At 38.3% G+C, this 20,985-nt stretch overlaps 1 protein-coding gene across 27 annotated transcripts in view; it reads left to right on the forward strand.

Moving 5' to 3' along the window:
* The window catches only part of kcnt1b (potassium sodium-activated channel subfamily T member 1b), a 75,995-nt gene that overhangs the window by 20,412 nt on the left and 34,598 nt on the right, over window positions 1-20,985 (forward strand). For 24 of the 27 annotated variants that reach the window (XR_005698646.1, XR_005698647.1, XM_040050425.1 and 21 more), the window contains 8 exons: window positions 5,544-5,582; window positions 13,834-13,913; window positions 15,811-15,916; window positions 16,749-16,805; window positions 16,922-16,970; window positions 17,165-17,224; window positions 19,177-19,251; window positions 19,473-19,556. Coding sequence is in view for 25 of the 27 variants with exons in the window: in XM_040050425.1 (XP_039906359.1) it covers window positions 5,544-5,582; window positions 13,834-13,913; window positions 15,811-15,916; window positions 16,749-16,805; window positions 16,922-16,970; window positions 17,165-17,224; window positions 19,177-19,251; window positions 19,473-19,556 (550 nt within the window). In the remaining 2 variants the exon portion in view is untranslated. The other 3 variants (XM_040050421.1, XM_040050433.1, XM_040050439.1) reach the window with 2 other exon arrangements.

Genomic DNA, 20,985 nt, shown 5'->3' on the forward strand with positions numbered 1-20,985 from the left:
AACATGTCTACTAAAAATTGCAATTACAGCTGTGATCAAGACAATGAAGACAGAGGTTTAAAGTCCTATATATGCAAATAGGTGAGCTCAGTCATCAGTGCTACCAAAAAAAATAGGAGAAATATACACTAATGAAAACATTATTCAAAGATGACACATCAGTACTTGTGGTGATGATGATGATACTGGCAAAGACAGTGAATAATTAGCCAAAATTATGATGTGTGATTTTTGACACTGAGGGAGGAGATGAAGCTTTTGAAGTTACTGGTGTCCTGTAGGTGGATATAGTCAAAGTGACAGTTCAGATCCGTAAGAGCAATTAAAACCCAACAAAAGCCAGTAAGTCTGTTGGCAGCTGAACACTGTAAGAATAGGTTTAGAGACACTGAACAATATTGACTATTGCTTTATTGCCATCCAAGACTGTTTAAAGGGTTGTCTAGTACACTATCTACAAACGGGTTGGCTGTAAAACCTAATGCATTAATTGGCCAGTTGCCCTGAGCGCGGTCCATCTCCTTTGTTTACAAGGTAGCGAGTTTTGTTGACAAGGGCTTATATCTTAATTGAGGGCATAAATTAATAAAACTTGGCCTTCATTTTCATCCAATCATTACATGACCAGATTTTTGCAGAGATAAAAAATAAAGTGTATTAATTTATCCAAGTCACTTGCAGGGTGATGTCTTCTGAGAGCTTTCTGGGTTGTGAAATGTGGTCAGCGGGGATTTCTGTCCAGCGGGGGATTTCTGTCCAGCTGGCTCAGGAATGAAAGGATGTGGAGAGAGTAAAAGAATCAATAATCTGGTCCATCGTATAGCACGGTCTATAGGGAATTCATCTATTTTGGCATAATTTACAACACCTCTATGTTTGTTTATATCGATTCTCTGGCCGTTATTGACATCTTAATATTGCAGGCAGTGAGAGACTAATTAAGTCTTGGAGGATTTTCAGTAACAGAGAGAGAAGGATCATCTTTTAAACGCAGGATGTGGTCAGAACTGATAAACACATGCAGATTTATTTTGGCTTCGTCCATCTTCTCCACCACTTTGTCCTCGCAGTGAAAAATGTGTTTGCAAATCGAGCATTTGGTCTGCCTTGCTGAGGCACTATTATGCACTGTATATTCTCACTAAGAATGGACCAGGATATTGCAAAGGATGATTTGAATTTTTTAGGTCAGCTGCGTAAGAACTTGATAAAAGGCAGAGTGACTGATGTGCAGCGTAGGCTTTATCCCATTTGACATTTCAGCAACGCAGAGCCTTCCACGAAGCTCACGTCTGTCAGTCCAGAGTGCTTCTGCTTTTTTAGCCAAGTTAGCAAACTACTTGTGTACTTGTATCCTTGTACACTTAATATTACCTCTTCAGTATTAAAGCATCAAAGTTGACTTTAAATCATTAAATTTGTGCAAAAATGCTGGGCAAGTAGAAGGTCGCTGGTTCAGTTACAGTCGAACAAACAAATCACCATTGGTGTTTTGTCAGGGAGGACAACCAGGACAAATCAAAAATGCAGAGCTAGCTGCTGTGCTGACCCCGTCTGGCAGGGGAGTAGCCGAAAGTAGCTTTTATAGTAGGATTAAGTAGAAAACTCAATACGGCCACAAAACTGCTGTTCGATTAGACCCGATAATCCCAAAGATATGGGACAAATTCCACAGTATATATGTAATATGTGATAAGGTTTGTCTTTGTGATGTTTATTATTGCATCAGCAGAGATATTATAGGTAATAATTCTTTACTGTACCTGCTCTAAGTAGTAACTTATGCTAAGTAATATTTGACACTGTTGCGAAGCATATAACCTCCCTTCATTCATTTTGTTACTCCAGTTTTCAAGATTTAAAGTGGAAGAATAGTATATATTATATACCAGAATGATACTTTTGCTGTTAGCTTTTTCTGTGAATACAGACAGAAAATGTGATGAGTGAGCAGGGGAATAACATTAGGTAAAGGTAATGGGAGTTGACTTGGGGAAGGTGCGACTAAGGGCATTTTGACCATTTAGTATCTTTACCATCTAAACTGCAGTCTAGGATTACTGTATGAAATGGAGATGCTGCAGTGTGAGTCTCTTGAGTTGCTTCTGGGATGTGTGGAGAACAGTATGGCAAGCTACCAGACTGAAAACTACACTTCCCATTTGCCTTTGTAATTTCTGCAGTCATAAAGTATAAGTGCATGAGGCCCTCCCACATTATCTCTGTAGCTCTCACAGCTGAATGTTACTGGAAAACATACGTTGAAAGTGCTGGTCATGCTGCACATAACTCAGTACCTCCACTCACACCTTCGCTCCAGATCTGCTCCAAAGAGGTGAGAATCAAGTTGTTCTTTACTATAATTATTTGATCTTAAGTATACTAAGGCATGACGTTAATGACATAATCTAATAACGTCTGAATTATAATTGAAAACGGGACAGATTAGACTCTGCATCCAGTGTATCTGTTGTAAGCTAGTCTCCATTCATTTTAGCCTCTAAATTGTTTAAGCTCTTAGTAGCCAGATAGCATCTTTATTGACCAGTAAAGTGCTGTGAAATATCCACCAAATCACTAGCGGGATCACAGCAGAGCAGTGATGGTCCTGTTTTTATGTACATTATCTCTTATATAAGCCGACTAATCATTTGCTCATCGGTTTAACTCTGAATTAACATCTCAAACTGCTGAAATGTAGTAATAAGCAATGATAATATACTAATAGAACTGTTAGAAAATTAGTAAAGTGTTGCATTGCAAACCTGGTTCAGTGTGTTTCGTATGGTTCAGAAATTTCCCAAAAATGTCCAGCAGTCCACATTTTCTTTTATCTTAAAGTTCTGTGTGTGCTAAATTCTCAAAGTGAATTTACTGAATTGAATCTGTCTTTCAGAAGTGGAAAATGTGATGTTATTAATCATTTAAGGTTGTAGAAATGTTTTTAACATCATTCTAGATTACTTGAAGAAAGAATTGCTTGGTTTCAGGTAGGGCTGCACGATTTTGCGTAAAATGAGAATCACGATTTTTTTGCTTAGAATTGAGATCACGATTCTCTCACGATTTTCTTTTCCAGTATAAATATTTATTGCACTTATTAACTGCACATCAACTTCGTAACAGGTGAGACTGAACATAAAAAACAATAAATAAACATAAAAACAACAAATGTCTCACATTATGTCGTTGCCGCAAAATGTTGTACTGCTTGTAATTCCGTCTCCACCGTTGCTCGACACTGCGTGTATAGAGCAGGTAGTGCAACAATAGAAAAATAGTTGCAGGACGGCACTGTGTAGCGTTTGTCTAGGGTGTTGATCATTTTCCTAAATCCCTCGTTTTGCACAGTTTTGATGGGAGCCATATCTTTGGTCAGGTGATAAGTAATAGCCTCCGTAATTTCTTTGTGCCTGCGGGAGTTCGACGGGTATAGGGAAGCGCTGTATAAGGTTCCCGTTATTGATGTTTGGGTGGTTGACGGGGACGGATTTTCTCCTGTCACTTTCTCGTCATCCCTGACGTGCTCTCCGTTGTTTTTTCCCTGCCAATTTTAGCAGCCAGCTTCTGTATCACGTGGTATAAGGCTCCGCCCTTGTCATTTGTTGAGCAGGAAGAGTGAGCGCTTGTTTTCATGCAGATTACGTCCCGGATTTTTTTTTTTTTTTTTTTTAAATCGTTGTCATTTGGAAATGAGATCGCACATAAGTATGAATTGAGATCGCGATTTTCTAACGATTAATCGTGCAGCCCTAGTTTCAGGATATTGAGCCATTAGAAGAAAGTTGCAGATAAATGAGTGTACATGGACACTGATCTTTGGAATTTAGAATGAAACCCATTTTCACTGGCATGTTGGAAGTGAGAGCCATTGTTGAGATGGTAAAACGTGCTTGATTAATTACTGAAATGGCAAAGTCCTCCTTTGTGACCTCTCTATTTCCTGAGTGGAATGGACAGTCCATTAGTCCATTTAGAGTTTTGACAATTTTCTCAACGCAAACCTCTCAGCTCTGCAGTCTTTATTTTCAACACATATTCCTCCACCACCTCTTTTTTTATAGGTTTGACTGATATAAAGACCTTGTTCATGTAGAGATTTCAAAGACAATTCAACCCACCCTTTGTCCATTCACTTTTCCCCAAAATTGATATGGAATATTTTTAAATATACTCCAGACACTGAAGCATCTTACTTACTAGATTAACAGTAAATTCAATTTTTTTTTGAATTTTTGGGGGTTATTGGGATATTTTCATAGGTCATAGTGAATACTTAAGGGTGGAGTGGGGGCAGCTGAACATGTGGTGTTACCTGACTGAATATAGTATACATATAGTATGTATACATACCGTTTACAAGAGTTAAAGGAAAGGGCTGTGCTGTGATTTCTTCTATATTTACTTTTACCTCAAGTTCATAAGTGCGAAGACAGAATATCACATTTATTTTTCTCTCACACAAAGCTAAGGTATATTTTCTCACTTTAAAACAAAGGAAAGTAATGTCCTAATCCCAAAGTGATACTCTGAATATATACCAAATGAAAGCAGTGTACAAAAGAAGAATCACTGGTATTAAAATGAGAAAAATCTGTGTAATAAAAGTCTACCCCATGAATGGCCTTTTGACTCAGACAAGACCCCAGACAAGATTTTTTTTTTCCATGAAATTTGTACCTGTGTAATTACTGTGTTCATGTTGTTTCCATTTTTGAATCTGTGACGTTATGTATTACAGTATAAAAGAAAAATCCCATTTAAAAACTCATACGTTTTGATTTGTTGTCAGACAAAAATGCACACTATATTATATAAAATACTACAACTTTCAGCCTCAGTAAGAAGAATGTAAGAAAATAATCGACGTAAGACTACTTCTTCTGCTTCAAATCAAATTGTACATTTAACCTGTGACCCTTTGCGCCTCAGATCTGTTCATTTGTTAGTGAGTGAAATTATCTGGGTATGTCTCTGTTTGTCACCTCCCTCAGTGTTACATACTTCCCTTCTTTTAACGGTCATCTCAATATGGCAACTTTGAGACTGACCCTGAGGATGTGTACACTGACTCCCTGTGGTTTGCATTAAGTGTTCCATCTGTTCTTATGGTCAACTTAATGCTTTTTTATGTCACGTTAACCTCAGATATAACCAGTATCCACTGTAAATGTTTATATTTACTTGCATGTGAAGTTTAATGGTGACTTAATGAAACCTGGTGGAAAAGTCTTGCAGTAAGAAACAGCCACTCACACATAGTATGTGGTTAACCTGTTTATTTTATATGCCTTAGGTAGAATTCCTTTAGGAATTTCACTAACATATTGTCACATTCCACTTTGGCCTTTCTTGCTGCACAACTGATTTAAAATTCTCTCTGAAGTTTGAAATTGGCTCCATTATAACTAAGATGCAAGTAATGAAACTACATTGCAGTGGCATCCTTTTCTTGCTTTTCATCCTTTCCTTCCCTTTCCTGCTTTCTTGACCCCACTCTCTCCTAACCTGTACCTATCTGTGTCCGTGTGTGCTGCGTCCAGGTATCAGGAGGAGTACAGTATGGACTCAACCAATGCCCAGTAAGTCTCTGGCAGCATCATGCTTGCATGGCATGGATTGTGTCTGCAGTGATAACTGGACTGCGAGCACCAAAGCATATGCATAAAGCACTTTTCACTGGATTTTGCCTACACCATGTGTAAACATAATGCCATTACTGTGATAAGTTGCAAAGTTGGTAGATGATGCAGAAAGGTCATTCTTTGGCTACCTTTTCAACAGTTGTTGTGGAAAAGATGTTTGGTCCATTTATGGAAACTGGCCACATTTGATCATACCACTGTAAATGTTGGAAAGGTAGCTTTCAATAAAGTAAATGCTGGTGTATTTGTTTTTCAACTGAATGTGCACGCCAGTCTTCACCACTTCAGTGTTGTCAATGTCCATTTGTGGGCTTGAAACATGCAACTGTGTGAGCAAATATGACAGAATTCCTAGAAAAACAAAGAGCTAAATATTGTTGAAATGGGGGCTGAAAACACTAACATGGAAATTATTCATGCCTTACTTACCATATAATGTGCATGTTGGTGAGTTGAAAATCATTGAAATGTTTATCATCTTTTAGACCGACCGAGTTAGATGGTCTTTTTTTTTTTTTTTAAACTGCAATACCTTTTGGGAAATTGAGACATTTCAGTGATAACTCAGATTTTGGGTTGTGGCTGTAGGTGATGGATCATCAATAACGTGGTAAAACCTGAATATGGAATCTGTAGAATTCCTTCTCTTCTGTAGGTGGTTTTCCTTTAGCTGCCAGAGTTATGACTCGAAATGACAAGTGCAAAGTGTAAATATATACCAGTCAACAACATCATCGAAACCTTTTCTACAGTTTCACATTAAAACAATACATTTTAATGAGATGATCAATGTTATTTGCATCCCCTGTCAGTGGTTATTATTGATGTGACTGACTGGTACAAGTCACATCATCTCTGTGCTCCAATTGCTAGTCCTGTTGCAATGAAGTGCTGGGTTCTTTCTGTGTGGGGCTGTAGGTGTGAATGTGACCGTGAATGTTGGTTTTGCCCCTGATGTTGCTCCTGATGGCTGGAATAGATTCCATCCATGAATTGGATAAGTGGATGTTAAGAAAATGGATGAATAAATGGGGGGGGGGGGGGGAAGATTTTCCAGCATATATATATTGGTGTTTGAATTATTCAGATCTAAAAGTTTAAATAAACAACAACAAATTTATAGTCAGATTATGGTTTATTTATTGAACTTGTACAGATAGAGGAAGTTTGTAGTGTTTATGGGAGCAGTTGTCTTGTCTTGTCCAACATATGAATAATGTGCAATAGCAGCTATGGTTAACCTGTAGATGTAAACACCTGCCAAACAAACGTTGAATTTGTGACACGTTCTGTAACATTATTAATCCTTCAGCAACATTAATGCTCCAACCTTTTACCGACACACCGCAAAAGAAGCTGAAATGTCAAGATCCTCCCTCCTTTGTCAGAAATGACAGGTCATTTGACCTTTAAGGCTGCGGTTTTATTCTTGATTAACCATCCTGTCAGTAAACTGGAAATGGTAATGTCACATACACTAATGACAGTGAATCTGTGTGTGTTTACTCTATCGGTTATCTGTTCATTTATTTGTTTTTTCTGACTGTCTGTGTAACAAATGTATATGTTACACTTAATTTAATGAAACCACAGTTAACAGAAAACATATTTGATTACTATTCATTTTCCTTTGGCTCTTATTGAAAACGCTTGTTCAAGAAACACTGGTATAACTTGTCAGCAGCAGACCTTTCAGCTGTGGTTGCTAATAGAATACTTCGTACTGCTGCGTAATGCTACTTTGTTGGCTATGCAGTTGGAGGTTGGGTTGAACATTGTGGGTGTGTTGAGCTATACGCATGTGTTAACTAAAAAGTGCAAGTGCTTAATTAAAGGCAGTGCATTTTAACACGCTGTTAAAGGATACGCCTTTTAAACTGTATTCACTGTGGGGTGATTGACCTTGTTTCCATGGTGCAGCAGTTGCATTACCCTGGCAACACCATGAGGAATCTTGAAGTCATTTTTAACTAGGATATGTCCTTCAGTGCGCATCATCAATATGTAGGACTGCTTTCTTCCATTTGCGCAATATCTCCGAAATTAGAAACATTGTGTCTGAGAGTGAAACTAGAAACTAGTATTACTTCTAGGCTGGACTACTGTAATTCGTTATTATCAGGATGTTCTACCTGTACCTGAAAAGTTTTCGATTGATCCAAAATGCTGCAGCAAGAGTACTGACAGGGATTAGAAAGAGATAGCATATTTCTCCTGTAATGCTTCTCTTCATTAGCTCCCTGTTAAATCCAGAATTAAATTTAAAATCCTGCTCCTTACATACAAGGTCTTAAATAATCAGGCCTCATCTTGTGTTAATGACGTTGTAGTACCATATCACCCCTTTATGGGACAGACTTCTCGTTCCTAGAGTATTTAAAAGTAGAATGGGATGCAGAGCCTTCGGTTTTCAGGCCCATCTTCTGTGGAACCAGCTTCTAGTTTGGATTCAGGAGACAGACACTATCTCTAGTTTTAAGATTAGGCTTAAAACGTTCCTTTCTGATAAAGCATATAGTTGGGGTTGGATCAGGTGACCCTGAATCCTCCCTTAGTTATGCTGCAATAGGTCTAGGTTGCTATGAGATTATCATGATGCATTTAGTGTTTTTTCTTTAATTACCTTTTTCACTATGTTGTTTATACATTCTGCATTTCATATTTGTTATTATCAATCTGACCTTGGTTCTGCTGGAGATTTCTTCCTGTTAAAAGGGAGTTTCTCCTTGCCACTGTCACCAAAGCGCTTGATCATAAGTGGTCATATGATGATTATGGTTTTCTCTGTTTCCTTTGTATTATTGTAGGGTCCTTACTTTACAATATAAAGCACCTTGAGGCAACTGTTGTTGTGATTTGGCACCATATAAATAAAATTAAATTGAAGCTGACGCAGTGCAGTGGTTACTTAACCATTTCCTTCAATGATTACAATTTAATGAAACATTAAAACAATATTTAACTGTATTTTTATTTGCCTGTGAAACATTTTCATACAATTCTCGCAAAGGAGGGAAATTCATGAAGTTAGTATTTCCTCTACAAAAAGACATTAGGGTATTTTGAGATTATTTCTTTCTTTCTTTTTTTTTAAAATCCAACTCATGAATAACTTTTTTTTTTTTTTTACCATTTTATGAATTAGACCCTTCTGTGGCCTTTAACATCACCCCAGTGCCATTATCCAATCTGACAACCTTGTGCTTTTAAGTCTTATCCAGGCACTGAGGTCTCTGCACTTTTTACAGTGCTAAGCCTTAAACTCAGGACTTCTGTAAATCTGGAGTTTATGCATATTCTGATTCTTTCATAGAAAAGGATTATCAAAACTCACACATGACGGCTAGATCCAAATTATTTCTGCACTTAGAGCACTTGAGCAGTACCCTGTTAAAAACCTCAACATTTTGTACCTTTTCGTTTTCTGTGGACAAAGGAACATCTCTTTTATGTGATGTCGCTTTCGTTTTATGAAACTATTAGACAAACAACATTGCTACAGTGCTCTTGAAATATTTAGTCAAGAGGAGGATAAATTTGGTTTTACAAAACCAGCACAGTCAGCACAGGCAGCAATCTTAAAGCTGCACATTTGTGTCAGAACTCCTTAATAAACCTTGAAAGACATATGACAGTTGCTTTGAATAAGCAGCTTTCAGATGCCTATTTAAGGCTTCACTGCACTAACGTTTGCTCATACATTCATAAGTATTAGGAACAAAACCATTCAGTGTAATCTGGGTCCGTCAGCGGTCCACAACACCCACGCTCATGTGCAGCAGCTTACAAGTTGTACATATCCTATAGACAACCAGAAATCACCATCCCTGCCCTTTCATGTTTCCCTTGTCTATCCACTGAACACACAGGTCCTATTAAAGTTAGCGAGGAAGGCTTCCCCTCCAGATGATTATGACACAAACACTTACACATCCTTCTTGAGGATTGTGGATTCAGTGTCCATTTGATAAGCTGCCTTCACAGTTAACACAGTCGCGTCTGAGCTGAAGTCCATATTCTATCTTTGCACTATAATAAGGCTTTGGAAAAGTACCTGCAACAATTGGGAAGTTTTGAGTGCTTCAGAGTGATAGAAGTAGAGAATAACAATGAAGCCACTGCTTTTTATTCGAGGAGTATTTTTAGAAGCCTTGCAGCGTTTATATCAGGAACACTTTAGTGGGAGGTGAATAGGACATTTTCTATTTTCAACTCTTTGCTTTGTCAGAGGGGCAGCAGAGCAAAGCCGCCATCAGAAAATCTAAAACTGTATTAAGGCTGTGATGTGAAAGAGTTTTTTTTAACACTGTTTACAGGTAAGATGCATCATTAATGGTCTGCATAATGATTCTGTGGCCTGGTTATCATCAGAAACCTTGAATTAATGGGTCGCTTCACTAAGGCTGCCTGATTGGTCAGGGATAATCGAACTGATGCGTTACAGATTTGGTTCTTTGCAACTAGTTGCAACTGGCAGACTGCAAACTAAAACATACAAGGCAAGGTTGCTGTTGATTGGGCTCTGCAATAGATGCAGAGCATGCAGCATCTGAGTACCATCTTAGGACTGATATCTGTTGTAGGCTCCTTCTTGAGTGACTATTATGACCCCCGTTGTCTTGTTGTGGTGTTTGCCCGTGCTTGATTCTGCAAAACCCTCACACATATTCCATATGGCGCAGAGCATCTGGCGGCTGTTAGACAGAATTTGTTTTTTGTTCTTTCTTTTTTTTTTTAAATCTAGAATGAGCATGGGGCTTTGAACAGATCTGTTCTGCCCTTCTGATTATCCGAGGTCAACAAGCTGTTTGATGTTTATTTACATGGTCTACAAAGCAGTTGTAGTTGTTCAGTGTTTCACACGAGGAGCTCATAAAATTGCAATCCTGTTACAGGCAGCGGTCACGGTAAACAGCATTTGTATTTGTGTTTGTGTGCCACCTCAATACTATACATATATGTATATATATTAGTGTTGAAGCTCTATATACCGTAAAGAGTTGTTAGTTAAGGACTCAAGGTCATATGATGCATCTATCCTGTGTGCGAACAAAGGGACTGCATCTTCTTAAAGTTATTGTCTGTTGTGAACACTGTGTGACTCCTTGGATATACAGACTACTAATCATCTTACCCTACAGTCATTGGTGGTGGTTGTTTGCAGACTCGAGATGCCAAAGGAAAGAGAGTATGTACTTGAAAGGTATTGCTGTGGGTTCACAGCTCCTGGCAGCCACCTTATGTGTAAGAAGACCTTTTTGTACCCTTGGTCAGAAGTGTTTTATAAGCACGATAAAAGGTAAGGACAGCAAATGTTTATCCTTGTGTATTATGTGGACAGAAATAAGTGTGATGAGAAGTGCTGTAAGGCGTAATTTTGACTGGCTAGTTTTAAAAAAAAAAAAAATCCACAGAGGCAATTCAGTAATTTATAGCTTCTTATTCAAGTCCATTTTTTGCTTTTTCAGTTGTGATAGGACCATAGCTTAGAACTGTATTCTGAATCTTTGTCAGTAAAATATTGTTTATATGGTTCAAATGACTGAAATTATAGAACAAATGCACAGTTTTGAGACTATTGAATGTTGGGTTAAGTCATTTTTAAATATAGTCTCAGGAACTTTATGACATGGAAATTGAGAGCCATTGGTCTTAAGAAAGTAATGGAAAGCTAGAACCATATGCAAGACATGTCTGAATGGCATATTGAAGTCCTAGTTGTTGACATATTTCTTGTTGTGTACTTTGTGTAGCAAAGCATATACAAAATCGACTTTTCTTCAATCCAAAATACTTTATAATGTCCCCCCAAACTACAGTTTCTTCTCTTACTTAAATAACTGAAAATGCTCTGCTACTAGAAAGAGGTATAAATACTTACATGAAAATCTGATCTATACACCCACCTTTACCTGGCATGTTTGAGCTTACCAAACAAAAGCAGCTGCAACAGATTTATATAACACATCAGATTACAGTTACTTACATCATTTTCCAGTATATTTATACATTCACCAGATAACATGACATCGACCCTTTTCTCCCTTTTCACTCATCTCCATCTTTGGATATCTTTACCTTTAACCCCTTTGCCTCCATTAGCCTCCTTAAAATGTCCATGTTCAGCTGGGTGAAGGTGATTTAAGTGTCTGATTAGGTTTATTGTTAGGAAGTTTTTATGATGGTCCCTCCATGATTTTCTTTGGTGAAGTTTGTCTTCCCTCCAAGTGAGGAGCTTCCATGCTAAAGACATGTTTTTTTGTGGATGTGAATATGCGTGACAATTTATATGCACCACAGGACACATGTTGTACATGCATGAAGCAGGCCGGCTCAAAATCAGAAATACCCAAAGCCAAGATTGCTGGAAATTGGCCTTTTCCGGTCCCTTGCTGGTCGATTGCTGTGTCTGTAGTATTTTACAGAAACATAAAACCTAAATAATCAAGTAACCTAGAATTAAAACTTTGCTGCCTTTTCATTTGTAAAGGAGCTACTCTCTGTAAAGAATGTATTCGATTTGCTGCTGGGCTTTTTTTTTCTGTTAAATGAGTAATTCCCAAAGTGTTCAGTTAAGTATTAATGTACTCAGTTTGTGTTTTCCATTAGTCGTGTCTTAAATCAAGATTTAAGTTTTATAAATAAGTAATCAGTCTGTAAATCCACAAATTTTATTTTTCCTTACAACAATTCATGGTTGGCTTAGGTTTTGCTCTGTTCACATTTGTCCATGGCAACAGGGTAAATTTACTAGGGTAAATAAAAGGCCCTAGTAACTTTCATTCAACTTTATAAGTTCTTTTACAGCTTCTTAGGTGACCGATACCAGTGAGTGAGATATGTGTGTGATGGAGTCTGTATGGATGGGCATTTGGAGATGATGGCTTCTACATGTGTGTCGGTGTGTGTATTTGGCTCCGTCTGTCTCTGACTAATTCCTCGTGCGAGGAAAGCATGCCACACAGACACGTGAGTGAACATTTCCTGCACTGAAAACTGTCTCTATGGCAATACGGAAGGAGGAGAGAGGGGATTAGCTGGGAAATGGCTCATATCATGTTCTTTCTCCTACCTACACTCTTTATCTACACACACATAGTCCCTTTGGAGTAGGCTGCTGTAATTGCCCCTTTGCTCGCTTCTCTCCTCCCTTGTCTTTTCGCACCCTGTATTCATCTTGTCAGACAAGGTGGAAAGCTGCAAGGGTCCCTGCTGTGACTGTAAGACCATTATTACTTTCCCTTCATGTTCTTTACTGACAACAAGCTCTGTATATTACTGAAATGGGCAATAGGCCTGGCTCATTACCTTCAATTGTCTAACCTACCCACAGTTCTGTAGCTACGTCATCATTCATGCTTAAGTGATTGTTTGGTCCATTATGTCTGCTCAAATCTTTAATAGCTTTGCATGTGTCATAGTAGGTGTGACCACTTAAAAAGCATTGCTAAAGTGCTGTAGTTTTTAATAGGGAGATAATTGTCAATTATTAATGGAAGCTTTTTTTTAGTGCTGTTTATAAAGCGGGCTCTCCACTTGTATTCTCTCTTATTTATGTGAAGAAATAAGGCTAGACCCCAGAGGTACTGATTGTCTCTCAAATTGTAAACAAGGTTTCAGAGTGCTGAATGTGTTGGCACTCTTAAGAGTCGCAAATAAATATTACAAATTTTATGAAATGTTTAGAAATATTAAGTAATTAGAAATGATTCAGTCCTATTTTGCCGTTTTCACAGAACAAATTAGTCAATTTGAATAAATATCTCACTAAAGTAATTAAAAAAATACTTTAAAACAAAGTATTTCTCTGAATGTAGAGAAGTTTCCTAGTCGCTGTCGAGAGATTGTCAGTATATTTACATAAATCTTCATTAATGACTGCAGATGCTGTACGTTTGAATTTCAAGTTAGATGTGAATGTACTTGTGATCAATATTGTTATTGTACATGGCAGACAGTAAATGCTGGGTAACAGAATTAGTGAAAATAATATACAGCTTATTCTAAGTCTGTATAGATTTGCATGTGATCTGCTGGCTGGAGTTTACTGGAAAAACACTCAATTCTGTTGACATGAAGTGAAGAATCACAATAAAATGAAACGTACGAAACATGAAGACTTCTGGGAAATGTCACCATATTGTTACTGTTTTCTTCTATGCTTAACCTTTCTGCATTGTCCCCACAGGGTTCAGGTAGAGTTCTATGTGAACGAAAACACCTTCAAGGAGAGGCTAAAGCTTTTCTTCATCAAAAACCAAAGGTCAAGTAAGTAACCATAAACTATGCTATCTTTTAGAGTGAAAATGGTAAGCGGCTTGCTACTGCTAGATACTTTCTGAGCCAAATGAATAATAAGTGCATAATAAAGGAAATGACAGCCAATGATGACATATTTCCACTTTGTGTCTCAGTTGGGGCTTTCACTATTACATTAGCTGCCTCATTGTTGGGGTTTTAGGTGTTCAAGCTGTGACCCAGCGTGGACAGAAGAATATGGCTCATTTGTGGAGAGATGAGGCAGAGCTGCAGTGTTTTTTCTCATTAGGACATGCCACATTGTCTCTAAAGAAGACACTGGCATGACTCAGCAGTTTGGTGCACTGTGTCTGGAAGCTGTTCATTTGCATGTAGTTGTAAAAATGTACACTATGGGAACTCTCCCATATATAGTTGGACATGTCGTTACCGGGTCCGTGACGCTGGCTCTGCTTTCTTTCGCTCAGCTTGTTGTTGTCACTAGGCAGCCATAGTCTTTGACATAAAACAGCAGGTTTTAATGAAAATGTCACATCGTGCTGCGGGGGTCTTCTGCTCCATTTGTTGTTTGTTTGTCTGCCCTGTTTCAAACCTTTTTAACACTGACGCAGGCTTCATCGCAAGGGGTCGTGTCACTAGGGATTAGCTAACTCGCTGGCTGGATGACTGACTGGCTAGCTGACACTGCTACATTTAAAAAAGCTTCAGTCATCTTCTGCCAGGCTTTAGTTTTCATGTGTATTATTTAGTGTTGTATGTAGCAGGTTGTATGTGAGTTTATCAGTACACTTATGTCCACAAAAAAAACCTTGTGATTTCATAAACATTATTATCACCCATTGTCATGTTTAGGCTGTGTGCAGGCAGGAGAAGACCCAAACGCAAACTCACGGGAAAACAGGACTGAACTCAAAATACAGCTTTATTGCTGACGGAAGTTAAGGCGATACAAAATAATATGGAACTAAACTGGGAAGCATAAAGGAACTGACTCACGAGGAAACACACGGAGGGAGCACACAGTCATGAGGGAGATTGCGACACTGACACAGAGAAACACAGGGCTTAAATACACTGGGAAATAACGAGGGGAATGAGACACAGAAGGGGAGCACAGCTGGGAGAAATCGGACATAACGAGACCCAAGGGAAGCGAAACTCGATACATTCACGTAGGACACAGACCTTTAAAGTAAAACAGGAAATGTAACATAGACGCAGACTTGACTAGGGGAGACAGAGCAACTAAGAAACACAGAGGAAAAATAACAGGGAGACACAGAGGGCGGCTAACTAAATATTCAGAAAACTAAAGAGAATACAAGAAAGTCAAACTAAGACACTAGACTAAAGAATAAACTGGGGCAACAAAGAGAACTAAGATCATAATACAAAAACTCAGAGACACAAGAAACTCAAAACACTGGGTCACCAACCCAGGACCGTGACACCCATGGCTATTTCTATGCAAGCCCACCAGGCATTCATACTGCTTTGTAATGCTTCTGCACATTGTTAGGATACAAAAGTGCTAGTGTTATTTTTGTGTTCTTGTTGAAGGATTTGAAGGATGTGCGTCATGGAAAATCAGGTGTGCCAGGCTGCTGTAGAGGCATGGAAATATAATAGTTATGGTTCAGGGGTAAAAGCATTTTATGCACCCAAACGACCACAATTTGAGCAGTAGCAATTCGCTATGATGAAGAGAATTTGCTGGATTTGTTGTTAACAGCAGTCTCTGTTTGAACTTCAGACTGCAGACAAAGTGTACACAAAAAAAGAGTGGGGGAAAAAAGTCAACACAGAGCTTTAAGTCTGAGCCTGTGAATAATGTGAAAAGATGTAAGCAAGCTCCTCTTTAAGTCACTCAATTTACGCTCCAGCTTTTTTTGTTGTTGCTCCACAGGCCTGAGGATCCGCTTGTTCAACTTCTCACTGAAGATTCTCACCTGTGCCCTCTACATATTAAGAGTCAGCTTGGAAGATCTGAAGGAGAAAAATGGGAGCCCATGGTGAGAGTGAGACTCTGCCTCTCCCTATTCAATCACTGTTCCTATTCCACTTGTACATAGTAATTCTTTTTTATTAAAAATCAAAAATGGAGGATAAATAAAAGCTAGAAAAGAAGAAAAAGGAAAAGGGTGATAGTCATGTCATCACAGGGTAAGTAAATGTTAAAGCAGTCCTTCCAGATACTCAAACTCTACCGCACAAAAGTGTATTTACAGCATTTTAATCTAGCAATTCCAAACAATTTCCAAAATATTTTTTTTTGTTTTCCATTGTAGAAAACAGTAAATGTAAGTGACTGCAGCGTGAAGGCTTAGCGCTTAGCACTGTTTCCTCATAGAGGATCCTTATTTCAGTGGCTGGTAGGGCCCATCTGTGTGCAGTTGCCTCTGGGGACTCACAGATAAACATGTTAGGTTAGTGCTGCCTGTACTGGACTATAACAGACTGGCCAATAAGATTCTTCATCTCGAGGGTTTCACTGAAGGTTGTCAGGAGAGCATGAAGCATAAAGGATACAGTACCATGAAGTATTTGCCACTTCCTAATTTCAGGGAAAAAAAACAAAGAAATCAGGGAAAGGGCAAATGCTTTTTCTCGACACTGTAAGTATATGTGAAATATTCTGTTTTTTACTTTCACAACAGTTATTTATTTTGTAGTGATTATATCATTTTACTCATGTTGTGTGCGTGTTTATATGAACAATGTGAAAAAGTTGCTCATCCTATGCGGTTATGTGGATGTTTGACTCCCAGTAGACGTGTTTCCACCCATTCAGACGTTCAAACTGTTACTCTGTTTATCTTTTCCTTACTCCTGTCCGTAATACAGTGCAATGAATCGAAGCAATGGTTGGAATGATACATCAGAGCCACCACAAATCAAATGGTATGTTCATGTTAACATGGCACTTCATAGTAAAATTAGTGGTGCACAATAGTAAGGTTGATAATAAATGCAGATGCAGTGAAGTGTGAGTAAAAGTTTCACATTGTTTGTGACAGGGAACGCATTTTCTGGGTGAACAGACGAGAGTCTGTGTGGGCAATACAGGTGAGCATAATACCGTTTCTGTGTGCATAAATCAAATTCCATTCCATGAACTCGGTCTCAATGCATAATTCAGCCCCAAAACACCACGAGCCATTTATTAGATAAAAACACTGCAGAGTATGGACGTTCCCCGCTGAAGGCCAAGAAGAGTCTGCATTTGCAGGGTTCATTTATCTCTCTCCCCTTTGCTCCAGGTGACAGTGGCCTTAATCAGTTTTTTGGAGACTATGCTTATCACATATCTCAGCTACAAGGTAAGAGACTGACTCACACTACAAATTTTATCTTTTTAATTCTTATTGTCCTCTTGCAGCTTCTTGATCTAAGTCCAACGCTTTGTTTCCTGTCTTGCGAACCAACAGCTTTCACTTTCCAGCCTCATTTACATTCCCCAAAGACAGCCCCATCACAGAGCCAGCAGTCTTTGCTGCAAATTTTAAACTCAGTCATCTAGCACACTGTCTCAGAAAGAAGTTGAGATAAAGGCTCTACAGAGCTTAAAGTGCTGTTTGTGTTTTGTCTACAAACACGTGACAGAAAGATGCATCACAAATGTATTTAGGTCTGATTTGCAAGCCTTGCAAACCTTAGCATTGATTCTAAAGTTGCTGGAACTCTACCAAAAGATTTAAATATTATTTTTCTCAAAGTTATTCCCTCGTGTGGTGTTTTGATGATTTTGGAGGGTGCGATCAAGCGCATCCACCTAAAACCTCCCACAGGGGCTCAGCTGAGTGCTCATTTTCATATTGATCAAACCATTAAGTGAGCGCTGGTACCTTATGAGTGGTGATGATATGGTCATTTAAAGTGATCACTCCCATCAGGAAACCATTTTTATTATCGTAGGATAACAATGATCACTTATTGTACTGGTTTTTCAGCTAATCTTCTCTCCCCGAACCAGCCGAATGCTACAGAACACAATCAGTTCCCTTCGCTGTAGCTGTCAAGAGTTTAGGTTCAGCTTTCCTTGAATCTGTGACACATCTGAGTATGCACTTCTTTTCTCAGTCCTTGTGCATGCAAAAGGAGGATTGTGCACATTGCAAGTAAAATATCAAAAATATGTGTTAGTGAAATGCACGGTATATAGAAATACAGAATATCTGATGGCAGACAGAATATTTGAAACATTTTACAATCCACACAAACATATCTTCATAACAGACCATTCAGTTAGCTGTAATAGCTCTTCTCAGATATTTATTGAATTGAGCAGCATCACATACTGTCCATATTTTTTTCTTTACTTTTTCATCTGTTAATGTATTTAGAAATTTAAGATTTTAGGAATGAACACACTATTAGTTTGGATTTGAACATCTCCCACAGCTTTCCCTGACTCTGAATCTAAGTTGCACCATTGCTTTCATCTCCTGTTGAGATCCTCAGATGTTTGCATTCGGGTTTATTACATGCAGTCTTTATCTTCTTCTTTCCTTCAGTTCCATTGAACAGGGTTCCTACTGCTTTTACTTTATGAGTCACACATGCCGATGTTAAATTTTGTCCTCAGATGGTGAAGCCTTTCAAAATATTGTGGTTTTGAGATATGTGTGTGATGGGGTCTGTATGGATGGGCATTTGGAGATGATGGCTTTTATCTTAAACTGCTGCTTTTTACATGTCTAGTTTCCAGTGTCACCTCCTCAGTGTATCATTTCACACAAGCGTAAATTTATAGTGTTCTGCTTCTTGAACATTATACCTTGACAGTGAAAATATATGCAGATATATTTTTACTTATGTTCTCATTCACTGCTATATAATACCAGATGGAATTATAGTGCACAGAGACATTATGTAACACACGTGTAAATGAGCAGAGGCTGCATCATACAGTCGATTATGTAAACCCTTCATTATGAAAAGAGATTTAAGTGGTATATATATATATTAGAACCTTTTTATCTTCACTTTAAACTTTGTATCTTACATTTAAGCACAGTAGCTAAGCATAACAGGCAAAAACTACAAACAAGCACATTTGAATGCTTGAAGTCAGGTGTTATATTCAGATACTGACACTAAAATTGTTAATTTCAAAGAACCATCTCCTCTCAACAAAGATTTTAGACGTTAGCACAGAAAGTTGTTGTTGTTTTTCCTACATGGTGTTGTTTTATGTTGATGTCCTCCATCTACCGAAGGCAGACCCCTGCAGCAGATTCATTAAATTGTTTCCCATTAATTTCCTTTCTAGGGAAACATTTGGGAGCAGATCTTCCAGATTTCCTTCATACTGGAAATGATCAACACAGTGCCATTTATAATCACAGTGAGTAACTTAATCAGTTCGCCTTGTCCACAAAACAAGATCTTCAAATATCAGATATGTACAATTTTGAATTTAATGAGAAACTACCTAATGCATCTAAATTTCTTTATTATTTGTATTGGGGATTGTAACGTCATGTTATATATGAGGTATGTTAACTAAATATCGCTTTACTAATATACTGTATATTTTCACCCTGTCTCTTTCTTTTCTTCTTTAAGATTTTCTGGCATCGATTAAGAGACATATTCGTCCCTGTGTTTCTTAACTGCTGGCTAGCCAAAGGTGCTCTGGAGAATATGATTGTAAGTTTTTTGCCAATGTAAATAAAGTGTGTGTTGCATCTTACACACTAAAGCTTGATTGTACTAGAGAGAATAAACAAAACTGTTTGTTTTTCTTTATTACTATGGGCTTTGAGGTTAAATTATCTGCCCTCTAGCAGCCATATTAGAGCTCAGGAGTAACATTGTGTAAGTGCTCAGTGGGTTGATACAATGTAACAAAACAGAATTTAATTGACTAGGTTAATTCATTTCTTTCTGGTTAGCTGACACTCTCTTTTTGTCGACACTGATATGTGCACAAAACAACATATCTTTTTGAAGCTACATTTATCTGTGTAACATTATTAGCAGTAACAGTGGTTACTTTGATAAATTAGCCTGCTGTCTAATTAGCTGGCTACAAAGCTAACACAAGCCATGTTATTCATGTTTAGCTGACGTATTTAGGAGAAAACAAAAGACATGTTTTTTTAATCAAACAGCAGACTTTCATATTCACGCTGCAGTAGGCTTTCAGACGTACTGTGTTTTCTCACTAGAAGCTAGCATAAGGAAGAAGCAAGCACTTTTTCTTTCTTTTGGAATTGACTGCATGTTCTTGAGGCTAGTGCACGGCATGCACGGCAGGTATCGTGGCCCTACACTCATTGGTCCACTTTATTAGAAATACCTGTTCGCTTTCTCATTTATACAAATTTCTAATCAGCCAATCACACAGGGTAGGTGTGAAAATATCCAGTGACCATTAGTGCTCAGTGTGTAAATGCCCCGTTGATACCAGAAGTCATAGGAGAATGGTCAGACTGCTTGAGCAGTTAGTAAGGCAGCAGTAACTCAATCAGCCACTTGCTACAACCAACGGATGCAGAAGAGCATCTTTGAGCAAAACTAACTTTGAAGCAGACGAGCTACTGCAGCCGAGAACCACACCAGGTGCCACACCGAGGGAACTGAGGCTACTGAAGCTACAAAACTGAGTAAAAGAAGACTGGAAGAAACATTACTAAGTCTGAGTGTCAATATTAGTGGTTCAGGCTGCTGCTGGTGGTGTAATGGTGTGGGAAATACTTTTTTGCACACTTTGGGCCCCTTATCACTTATTGCTCATCACGTGATTCCTTTATGACTACCATATACCCATCTTCCTATGGCTGTTTCCAGCAGGATACCACACCATCTCACAAAGCTCAAATAATCTCCAACTGGTTTCTTGAACATCACAATAAGCTCATTGTACTCAAATGGCCTCCATAGTTCCCAGAGATTGCCATCATGGATGTGGAGCCAACAAATCTGCAGCAACTATGAGTTGCCATCGTGTCAATATGGACAAAAATCTCTGAGGAATATTTCAAACACATTGTGGAATCTATTTCGTAGAGAATAAAGGTAGTTCTGAGGGCACAGAGGTTTCAACCCAGTACAAGCAAGGTGTACCTAACAAAGT

This window comes from Simochromis diagramma, unplaced genomic scaffold, assembly GCF_900408965.1.
Source record: "Simochromis diagramma unplaced genomic scaffold, fSimDia1.1 OVJJ01000131.1, whole genome shotgun sequence".
Lineage (NCBI taxonomy): Eukaryota > Metazoa > Chordata > Actinopteri > Cichliformes > Cichlidae > Simochromis > Simochromis diagramma.